This window comes from Acipenser ruthenus, chromosome 4, assembly GCF_902713425.1.
Source record: "Acipenser ruthenus chromosome 4, fAciRut3.2 maternal haplotype, whole genome shotgun sequence".
In the NCBI taxonomy this organism is placed as follows: domain Eukaryota; kingdom Metazoa; phylum Chordata; class Actinopteri; order Acipenseriformes; family Acipenseridae; genus Acipenser; species Acipenser ruthenus.
The window spans coordinates 3158657-3170752 of record NC_081192.1 but is presented as its reverse complement, the minus strand read 5'-3'; the positions used below and the strand labels follow the sequence as shown (position 1 = coordinate 3170752).

Sequence of the window (12096 nt, the reverse complement as noted above, 5' to 3'; positions counted from 1 at the left end):
CCACCAGTGGCTCCCACTTGACGTTGTTCCTCCCCACAGAGAACTCGGTCCGCTGTGGCCAGTCCCGCCTGTGGTAGTGCGCCTTGGTGACCCTGCTGTCCCAAAGGCAAAGATAGCAGGGAAACTTGGTAAAACCGCCATGGAGACCCATCAGGAATGCCACCATTTTGAAGTCTCCTATGACCTTGATGCCATCTCAGAAAAATGCAGATATGTATCCACTTAGGCAGCTGGAACTAAACTGGTGGGCTTAAGGCCCCTGTATTTATACTACTATTGATATTACTGGAATGTTCTAGAAAGTTCTAGAAGTTACTCCAAGTTTACTCAGCACTGAATCTAGCTGGAATGTTCTGGAAAATAGGTAAATTTCAAAATATCACTGTCCTGGTCACAAAAGCAAAGTTTGTGGGGAATAATAGCTATTTTCTATACTTCTGAGGCATAAGCAATTAGGAAATAACACTTACTACCCAGGAACCAATAAAAAAAAGAAAAATTGTTACACGGTGTAATAATTGGGCATACTAAATTGGGGAGAAAACCGGGGTAAAAAATTGAAAAAAAAAATAAAATAAAAATATCAGTATGATCTCTAGAACACGTTTCACAGACAAAGCAACAGCACACAAAAGTTTACAACTGTTTGCCGTTACTATATATTACAGGTTTACTGCATAACTTTACTCCATGAAAAGTGTGATGTGAATGTTCTGTTGCATACGGGTGAGTGTTTACATTCAGCAGCTGCGTGACGTGTTTAGTGCATGTAATTTAGGGAGTTGAAAGCTGCGACAGAGTTCATCAAATGTGTTTTTGTTCTTGAATACCTGTTATTAAATACAAAGGTTATATTCAATATCGAATTTGTGTATTTTATTTAAAGAAGAACCGCACACATTGGAGGGATATAATAAAATGTATGTGCATCTGCATTAAGAACTGCGGAGCACTGCCGTTAAGCTAGTGCCATAATCAAAGACCTGCTTATAAACTGTTTTGAAACATTTACAGGTTTTTTTTGTTCAGAAGGCACTTATGGCGACACTGAGCCAATGCGGCTCAGGTACTGCACAGTAACTTCCACACAGACAGCATTTCTGCATTTTCTTCCTAGATTTGCACTCACTAGTGTTCAGCTTGCACTTTCCCTGCAGGTCATGCAGTTCAGATGTGATTCCAGTCACCTGGAAGATGCCAGCAGTGAGATACGTCCTGTTTTCTTCATGGTAGAAAAGTCGCTTCTCCTCTGGGCGTTTACTGTATCTTGTCAGCAATGCCTGGACTTTGTTCCTATGTCAACATAACCATGAAGATTGTTTTCTAGGGTATCCGAGCAGTTTCTAGCTGATAGGTGTCCATTTCAGAAATCTCAGCAGCACCACAGGAACAGTGCAGATGGAATGAATGGGGACACTACTGCACTGAAACACACTGCCTTCTCTACTACCGGGCACAGACAGGACATACAGAATACAGAAAAAAACACTGCAGAATTCCTCTTAATATGGGCTTTTATCATCAAATGTTGAAGGGGTTAAATTAACTGTACAGTAAATGATTTTACAAAGACATTTTGAGATTTGATCCACACATTTCAAATGTACACAATAAGCCAAGTTAAAAGAAGTAAAGCCATCCTCACCCACACAGTATAAAGACGTGATATCTACATCAAGTGACCAAATGGATTGAGTACAGACTTACAGTACTGGCCCCATCTTGTATTTAAGCACATACTCTCATTACATATTGCAGTCCCAATTGTGCTTAGTTTAACCTGGCAATCTAATCTAATAATAATAATAATAATAATAATAATAATAATAATAATAATAATAATAATAATATGAGATTAGAGCCCTTACATTCAGGAGAGACTCCATCTTGAAGACAATGCCTTTGATCCAGACACACCTTCTTTTCTAATGGTATGGTTTTAATCCACGAGTAACTAAAGCCCCTTTTACACTGGCATGCTCTACCCGGGTTGGAACCTACCCGTTTCGAGACCCCGTTTCATGAGGGTTGGCTTCTCTGGATTGAACTGTCGGCCCAAATGTTGATTAGAGCAAATGTTTCTTCATCCCTGCTACAAATACGGCTAAACAGAATAAGCAGAAATGTTCCTTACGGAAGTGAAACCTTCACGCAGATGTGGCTGTTTGTTATTTTGTCGGCTTACAAATGGTCAAGCGTTTTGTCTCACTCCTGAGGCGGTTGCTGCGACCCAAGTCAACCCGGGTACGACCCAGGTACATGGTTTCACACAACACGGGATTGTGACCCGGGTAGCTGGGACCCGGGTAAGATTGCCATTGTGAAAGGGGCTTAATACTCTTATACAACATTAAATAGGTTGTAGCTAATGAACTAATTCCATAAACCCTAATTGTCATGCACTTGTATTCGTTATGTACAGATTTTGAAGGATAATACATACTATATATATATTAGAGGTTGTTTACCTGAAAACCTGGGTACCTGTCGGGCTTGAAATTACCTGAGCTGAACTGGGTCTCTTTTTAATACCCAGGTTTGATTATTAATTTGAGAATTTAAAGAAAATGTAGAAAATATAACAATGCAGTTGTAAGTGTGGGTCTCTGGCCAGCGTAATAAAGACAACAGTAATAAAACAAGCTTTGTATTAAGCCTTTTCTTAACTGAGAGGATATCAACAACTGCGGCGACTATTCTTCTCAGGAACTAAATTGGAAAGAAAACAACATAACATGGGTTCATGTCAGTGATAACACAAACCCATATAACCGCGTGGCTTCAATACCAAACCCGTAGTCAGCTATGAGGCACAGGCCTTGGATAAAATCATACTAATAATTATTTATTTAGGCTCTTTTACTCGTTGTTTAGTTGTTTTGCCGCAAAATAAAATGTATTTCATCCCTCGTGTGCACACATTAATTCCCAAGTCCCGCTGATATCTATAGCCTCTGCTGTGCTCTTCATAAATGTTTACTGTCATTGCAGACCTCAGAGACCCCGTACGGCTCAGTACATACCACCATAGCGAGTTAAACCAGTTCGAATGGCTTCCAAACAACCAAGGATTACTGACTTTTTTTACAAGGGGAGGCAAAGTACTGTAATAATGTTGATTAAAGAAGTAGATATCAGCCTAATAATAAGGAATAATCCATTCTGGTAGCCCACTACAAAACGTTTACCTCTTTTGTTTTGGGTTAAATTTAGTGCTATTGTATTCAAGAGTCCTGTGTAACTCCAAGTGCCACAAGAGTCTACCATGCTGCAATTAATATATCTATTCACTGCCTGTCTTTGTGGCGCTTTGTGTCATAACCAAAGTGTGATTTTCTATTGAAAAAACAAAGGTCCTAAATGATTTAATTTGCATTTAACAGAATGTTATTTTTCAGCAAACTACTATGTATTTGGAGTACAATATCTTTCAACACCATTGTGAATAGTTTTATTTGCAAATTTACCAGAATGTTGGTTGTTCTACATAAGTGGATCACAATATTGTTCAGAACCGTGTTCAACTACTTAAAATTGCTCAATTGTCCGTTACCGTTAGCTGATTAATGATTATTTTGTGAATGGAAAATGGGTATGCAGAAATGAATACATTGTTCGACATTAATGATTATTTTGTTAATTGACAATTTATATGCAGGAATAAATCAATTATTCGATGATATACCTGCATTTACCAATATGCTTTGGTAAATCATAAGATTAACCTGTAATTGTCCGAAAAGCAAAATTTCGTGCATTTACCACCTTATTAGACACACTGAAAGAAAAACCCTGGCTGTTATACTGACATCAAAGACAGGACGAAAATAAACGGGAAAACAGATCCAAGCAGCTTGCAAATGTCTAAAATGAAGAACATCATTAAAATAGGGCATATAAACATACTGTACAGAGTTTAAACTAGCTGCAACCAAGAAGCTTTCAAAAATAATCATGGTGCCCAGTGGTTGAAAACGCACGATGTGGAATACAATAATACATTTTTTTTAATTTGAGTGTCTTTAATTGCTTTTGCAAAGCCTGACTCTTACCAACAAAAAAGAAAAGTAGCAGGTGAGCTATGTGTTCTACTTGCAGCCACGCGTACACGGTGAACTTGTCCATGTAAAGTGTGTGCAGTGTATGTAAGTGTGGCAATGTGCCCCGCCCCTGTGTGCATATTATGTGTTGTATGTTGCGTGCGTGTGTTAATGTTGGTGTATAGTCACTGGTACACGGGGATATAAACGGGTCTGTGTTTCACGTGTGATTTAAAAAGTGTAGATTTGTATTTAGGCACGAGGAGGGCACAAATCACTTCACGTGCTGGTTAAATGTAATATGTAAGCACAGGGTTGCACAGAATTAATTCACGTGCTGGGATTCAAGTGAATAATTAATTAGTAATTGAATCCCAGCACAACAGTGTATATATAGACACATTTTCTTTCACTCGTGGTTGGGTGTTCGGTGAGTGGAGAACGGGAGAGAGGAGGAAAAATAAAGTAAAATAACGTAACTTAAGAATAGTGTTTTCACTCACCGTGTTTGTTCGTCTGTCTGTTTAAGTGTAGTACGTTTTGTTTGTCTTTTTATTTTGGCGTATAGTGCCGTGTCCTGTGTTTTTGTTTCAAACCTTTTATTTTCTGTTTTGTTTATTAAATGCTGAGCGAAAGAATTCGCTCAGCTTCACCAAACTCTACCTCTCGTTTTGTTTATTTATTTCCTGGCTCTGGTCTGACGCCACCCACTCCGGCCATCTTTGTGACAGTAAGCTACTGTATAGTGATCTATGTTGTGTTAATTGTGTATGAAGTGGGCTACAGTAAAAAAAGAAAATGCACTAAAATGATTTAGTTTCAATTTAAAATAAAAACCCTTTCATTATTTTCGCATTGCACAGGAATGTGTACACTGCAGAAGCATGGTGTGTTACTGGTAGCCTATAGGCTAAAGTAAAAAGAAAGTGTGCTAGGTATTGATTTGATTTACTACGGTACTGTCTAATGTATAGAGTATACTGTATGGATTTACACTTGTACATAATGTAATGTGTACAGAGAACACATTAATGTTATTTCAGCACAGCAAGTTATACATTTAAAATAAATTGAGCACTGTAACTGTATGCACGTGCGTATCATTTTTTAAACCAGACACTTCCTAATTTCAGACAACCTGTCTTGTGTGGTTTAGAAAGGGACTGCTGTATCTGGTACCAAGCTTGGTTAAAGAAATGCTTCCTTTGTATGCCTTACTTTCAGATAGTCTGTTGCACTTCCTATGTCATTTAATTAATGAAGCTGTAACATGCTCACATTGGAGACCATCATAGCAAACATGCATGTGTCCAGCAGGCAAGGTTAATGGAATTATTGCATTAGCTCTAATACCCATTTAAGGCATTTTAAATAGCTTTTAAATGCATGCAATAAAACCAACAGATCCTTACTTACTCCATTTATTGCAGGAATTTATATTTTCCAAGAACACTTTTTCAAGAAACTGTCCAAGGCAAACAAGCACCCTGCAGGGGTGCCCTCTTTACCCACTTTGCATTTGCAGCTGGGTTTTTTTTATTTTTATTTTGGTATTGAACACCCAAATCTATAAAACCACAGCGATGACACCTGCCCCACATTTGCACTTCAGACACAATTCTATCTATTCCTTTTGAAGTGTTGCACAGTTCCACTTAATGAAATTTATAAAAGTCTCTAAATATAAACTTATCGGATATGATAAAAACAATGTCTAATAATACCTAAATTATACAAGGAGCGAATGCATTAACTCCCCTTGAAAAAGTAGATTTTGCCGATATCGGCGAGTGTTCTGGTGATGTTGTATTCATAGTCCGCATCGTGGACCCCTGTTTGTCTGAAGGCCCCTCCTTCAATGTTCTCCCAGTAGTGATGCCAGTTGCCCTCACTGTTTGCTCCAAATCCATAAACATTCACCTGCAGAAAATGACAACCAAAATGAGACTTTTAGTACAATCTGAGGTAGATGATAGGGCATACATGTTAAAGTGGTACTGAACAGGCTGTTGAGTTTAAAACAGAACACATTGCTTTCCATAGCTTTCTGCCTTTTTGTACATATATTTTTATAAGCATATCCCTGATCATAAATCAGTCTGGACCAGTTATTTTCCTTTTTACATTGGTTATGCATCAGGTTTTCCTGTCAAAATGTCTGTTGGAACATTTTATTTAGATATAAATGGATTTTTGGTCTTAGAATACAACTCACAGAATGGGTTAAAGATTAAGTCAGATTCTGGTTAAATTCCTAGGTAGACAGTAAGTTGATAAAGATCTTTCTGGTCACTTTTGTCCTTGCTAGGACAAGGCTCCAAGACAATCTGAAATGGGTGTTGGCCTCTCCTTTGATGTCTAGTTCTAACATGAAAGGCATTTGCCATTTAGGGTGGATCATTGTTTTTGTGTTAGAGGTACAACACATTGTTAAACATATTTACAGACTAGATATAAAACAGGGTTTCTTTGGAGGGTTCTAAAAACTAGCTACTTCAAAGAGAAACTGGATTGAACCAGATGCTTGGAAGCTAGGGTTAGGACAATGGACAATTAACCAAGTGATAAGAGATTTGTGTCTTTGTCTGATTGGTTTAAATAAAAATCATGATGTCACTGAAAGACTGCATTTAAACTGAGAATACTGAAATGTTCTTTGTATTGCTCTGATCTGTGCTTGGAGAGAGGATACCTCACCATGTAACCTTTAAGATGTCTGGTTGTAACTTTGAAACTCAGAACTTTTATCTTCAATAAACAACACTTATCTGGACTCGAAAGCAAGAAGCCTGCAAATTCTCTTTCGCTTCTTCTTTTATTGCTTATCACAACAATGTCTTCTGAATTCAGAACATCGGCAGCTTCAATCGAACCTGTTCGACCAGAAACATTTCATTGGTTCCCAACTCCTCTCCCAGAGTTCAGCATTTTGATTGGTTCACTTGTCCTGCCTGCTTGATCCGGCACAGGTTCAGGGGACGGGTACAGGTTTATGAATATGCATGGCAACAAGCTCCATGGGGTGTGTGTGTGTTTACAATTCCAATAAAAATGTTCTTTGCTAAGTGTTCAGGTTTGGTTTAGTTTGATGTATGGTTGATTATAAGAGTGGCTGTGTTTACAACAGAAATAGAAGTAGCACGCTATGATAGTAGAGCTATTATCAGGGTTCCCACACAAATCAGATTTTTTTTTTCCGTGACTAAATTCTTTAATGTTTACAATGAAAAGGCCGGAAAGTTGGAACTGTACACAGAAAATAATGAGGATCGTGACAAAGATGATAGGAAAGAAAACCACATAATCAGCTTTTTTTGTCACGATGGCCTCCTCCTCCCCTTACAGCCAGTTTAAGACAGCAGACTGGGAAGCACGTAAAGGGGGATTTACCGAAACAAGCTACCATCAACTAATAAAGAGTACACAAACATGTCAATGCAAAATTATATTTTCCAACTGGCCTCATGAAGAATACAGTCTAGTCAAAACACACCTGAGTCAACAAAATGAATGCCAATTTCGGGTCTCATTTATACAGAAGAATTTTGAAAACTACACCAAAGAATAAAACTTTATGTGGCCTTGTTTCATTATTTGCAGCTGAAAAGCTATATGGCACTGTTAAAAAAAAAAAGGGGTGGCTTTATATTGTCATTTTCCACTGTAAGTACCATTATTACTCAATACCATTTGCTGCTGTCTACAGCTAATATTTAGCATCTTTGAATGATGCATGCAGATATGCATGGTGAGCTCAAGCATTGCTTCATCCGTGGTTTTATCTTTTCTATTAGCTCTGTGAGTTTATTTTCGAGCTGCAGCACTTCACCTGATTTTTGAGACATTGTTTCTCTGAAAGCATTAGATTTTGTCAGGAGGGTAAAATCATGCTTTTCCTCAGCTTTCTTTGCCAGCTCATCAGCTTCTTTGCACATGACCTCTATACTGCTCTCAACCTTCTTCCTATTCTTCTCCACCTCTTTGATGTCTTCTTGGAGTGTCTTAGGTTTCTTGGCCTTCTGGTCATCAAGTTGTGCCTTTTTCTTGTCTTCTAGGTACTGGTGGTACCTCTTTCTTGCTGCTTTGTGTTTCAGCTTGGGTGTGAAGGGCAGCTCAGTGAACTCAGAAACTGTTGAAGAGACAGTGTCATAGACCGTTCATAGGGCAACAACTATCCTTTCTTGACAAGGAGATCCTTATTTACACAGCAGCCCCTCTCTACTGATGCCTGCCCATGTGAGATGGTAAGCAGCATCTTGAAGACCTCCCACAACTTGTTGTACTTTGAATCCTGCATGTACCTACCAAGGAAGGTATCCAGCCTTCCACTGCTGTCAACTGTTAATTCCATGAAATCGGCTGCATGATGCTGTTTCATCTCGAGTGAGAAAGCTTTGTGTAAGGTGAGCAGCTCATCACACTGTTCACCTGATTGCCACCTGCCATTCAGGAGGATCTGTAGGACTCTGAAAATGTGCTGCAGAATTAGTAGATGACGCTACCATCTTCTGGGGGTTCAGTGAAGCCAAATATTGCAACAGAGGGTACTTTAGTGGACACCTCTATAAGCTTGGCAGTCAAGGCAGCCAAAAGAGTAGTACACTCTGATCTGAACTGCAGAACCCCAAGGTCACTGACAGCCTTCTGGTCAATCACTATCTTTAGTGACTTCTGAGCTGCAAACCCCAAGTCCACATGCTTAATATTAATCTGGTTCTTCTTGTCTTGAGGATCCAATCTTGACAGCTTTTGGTAGGTGTCTGCTTTCTCAAGAACCTCCTTCTTTATGAAACGGCCCATCAGGCTTGTCAGGAGATCGTTCAAGCATTGCCCCAAGAATGGAACCATAGAAGCATCTGTATGGAACTTGATGAGAAAGGACTGCAGCTGCTTGGCTACAGAAATGAGGAACTCCAACTTTGCGTCTGTCAGTGGGTCATCACAGGCTGTTTTGACTGCAGTGAAAAGACTGTACTGGGTGCCCTCTTTGGATCTTTGCCAAAGTTTGAAACATATTAATTCACATTCGGCCACATCTGAAGAGTACGGACAGCCACTTCGGCATCAGCTGTCTGATGTACCAGATGACCCATAACCATCAGTTGATTTGTCTGACCTTGGTGTAGCAAAGAAGCTGGTGATCTCTTGGTGTGGATGAAGATGTTGATTGGGACGGTGATTGGTGTGCTTTACCCTTCAGGTGGCTTTTGACAGCAGCTATTCCCATATTTCTCACATCAAATGTTTTCTTGCACAAATTGCAATATGCCTTGTGAACATTATCCTTCACTTCATCCAGCCATGAGGCATTCCCTGGGTCATCCTTCCAAAACATTCAAAACTGGCATTTCTTGGAGGACATGTCTGCTTATCACAAAGTTTCAGCTAGTCTGCAAAAGTAAAAAACAATGACTTACCTGTATGGAAACATATACCTATATACGGTATTATCCCAATAAAGGCATTGGCATGCTCTTACATTCAGTTATCCACAACTGCATGTCCCCTAGAGACACACTGACCTTTTTTAGTAGTCAAAAATTCTCATCAACATTACGATAACACTCCTAATCATACTTTCTGTTTTCCACTGTCCCTGATTTTGAAACCAGATCAAATTTCACCTACAACAGAAGATGCACCTCTGTGCTCTGTGTTTGCACATCCATTGGGATAAATACGGTGATTTGATATGGTGACACCTCACTTTACAGAGACGCATGTTTCAGAAGCCATCTCATGACAGGTAAATTTATCAAAGAGCTGCTTCATTTTCTGTGGTTTTTCATGAAGAACAGTCTAGTTTACTGCTACCTGTAAAATAAATGTTCAGGTTAAGAGCTAGTTGATGCACTGCAAGACCAAATCCCTAACCCACCATGCCAAGATCTATGCATACCATTACCAGAGAACAGGTACAGCTAACAGCTATAGACACCTAGTGAACAAGAGGTCATTAGGACAGCTCTGGCGGCAAGGGGCGCCACACCCTTTCAGTCTTCGTTTAAAGCAGGGGCATTTTTAGTCTGGTAGTACAGAATGTAAGGTCTTCAGACAGTGCCTGACTGACAGTATGAATATCAGAAGAATGAAATAGGTCTGAAAACATGAACTTAAATCCAAATTAGAGAAATCAACAAACTGGAAGACTGCCAATTTGAAATAGCTGCCTGTAGTGAAAATACAATTTTTGTATTATCAATTTTTGGCTATTTTCCATGACTTTTCTATGACTTTCCTTTTTTTGGCCATTTTCCATGACTTTCCATGACATTTTTTTCCATGACTTTCCATGACATTTTTTTCAATGACTTTTCCAGGATTTTCCATGACCATGGGAACTTTGTATTATTGCTGAAAGCACCATGCCAGTGGGTGTCATTGTACGGCAGGGAGGGGCTTGCATCAAAGGAACAAACGGGTACTGCATTAAAAAAGGGTGTTTATAATGACTTTGTAAGATATTAGAATGATGTTAGAATGATAAGTTTATTTGCTGAACTACTATTGATATTTATTTTATATACGGTTACCCCTCTCCACTATAACGATTATAATTATTACACTAGAAGTATCTTCATGTTAAAATACTTTCCAGCCACAGGATTCAGTGCTATGATCTCCAGAAGATCAAGCTAAGGCTTTATTCAATGATCTACACAATGAGCTACGCTACCTGCTAGAGAAGTATGCTGCAATATAATGAACTACACTGTTAGTTACAACCACTATAAGGAATTTTATTATTAGGCTTCCAAGCTGGCTTGGGAAGCCTATTGTTATTGTAAAGATGATTATTATTATTATTATTATTATTATTGTTGTTGTTTTTCCTCCCAAAACTTTAAACTGCTCCAGTTCGCACACGGTGTAACCAATCAACATGAAACTTGGCATCCTGTGTTGATTACAGTTCAGATGCAAAAATAAATTGCGCTCCTGTGTCAACCAAGATGGTGGCCTGACGCATTTTTTGGAAAGACCTTTCAAAATCTTCTTCTTGGGAACCGGTGAACCAATTGCTCGTAAACTTTGCATATGTCATCAGCAACCAAACCTGCTTCAAGCTTGCAAAGCAGAAGTTGCTGCGATAAATTTTACTATCAAAATGGCTGCTTCTGTTTGCAAACCGTTTAACCAACTAACTGTACTTTGTAGACGTCATCCTGGGGACAATGGAATTCAGATATGACAAAATGGTGTTCTTTCATAAAACAAGATGGCAGCCAGACCTACGTTTCGTTCTTAAATTTAAAACTGCTTCACTTGAATTCGGTTTAGATGATTAACTCCAAAGTTGACAAGCATCATCCCTGTGTCAATACAATTGACTTTTTCAAAAATGGTGTTTGTGCGTTAACCAATATGGCCACCTGACATATTTCTTTAAAAACCTTTCAAAATCTTTGGTCAAATGTAAAACTAGCTTAGCCGTAACCACTACTCCATACTGCTGCCCCACACTCATGACCTTTGACCTCTCCTTAAGGTTAAATGTAAAATTAGCTTATACCGCCTTACAGTGTGTAGATAGGGTCATTGTTATTTTGGTGTTTAAAGTTATAAAGCATTGTTTTGAATTGCAACTGCTCCAAAAAACGGATCAGTTGCTGACACTTGTGCTGCAATGCTACAGCTTGCCAAAATTTCCAACTGGTACTGAGCTTGGAAGCCATAAAACTGCCTTGCAGTTCTAGTTATTATTATTATTACAAATACTGTGCTCCTGGAATGTGGCCTTACCTCATCACATATGTGAATAGCAAACACTAACGTCAGCAATCCAGTGGATGGGTACCTCCCTCGGTTTTCAAGCCAGTTGTTGGATACGTACTTGAAAAAGGTTGGGTTGATGATTAAGATCTATATGAAAAAGAGATCTCGTGTTAGTAGTCTAAACAACAAACAAACAGTTTTCACTAGACAAACAAAACAAACACAAGACTCACGTTTCTCATATTGCAAGGTTCTCTTTCTAGGTCTGTTCTAACCATTTACAAAGGAACAGATCACTTTCACAATTTCCCCTATTTATATCCTCCCTCGTGACCCCTTG

At 38.9% G+C, this 12096-nt stretch overlaps 1 protein-coding gene across 2 annotated transcripts in view; it reads right to left on the bottom strand.

The window, feature by feature from the left end:
- Positions 1-3317: 3317 nt before the first annotated feature.
- Positions 3318-12096, bottom strand: part of LOC117399438 (CMP-N-acetylneuraminate-beta-galactosamide-alpha-2,3-sialyltransferase 1-like) — a 45902-nt gene continuing 37123 nt past the window's right edge. For both annotated transcript variants that reach the window (XM_033998590.3, XM_059021315.1), the window contains exons 6-7: positions 11784-11903; positions 3318-5960 (exon numbers count right to left, since the gene is read on the bottom strand). In XM_033998590.3, coding sequence (XP_033854481.1) covers positions 5790-5960; positions 11784-11903 — 291 coding nt within the window. In that variant the 3' untranslated portion in view covers positions 3318-5789. The remainder of the gene's footprint in view (positions 5961-11783; positions 11904-12096) is intronic.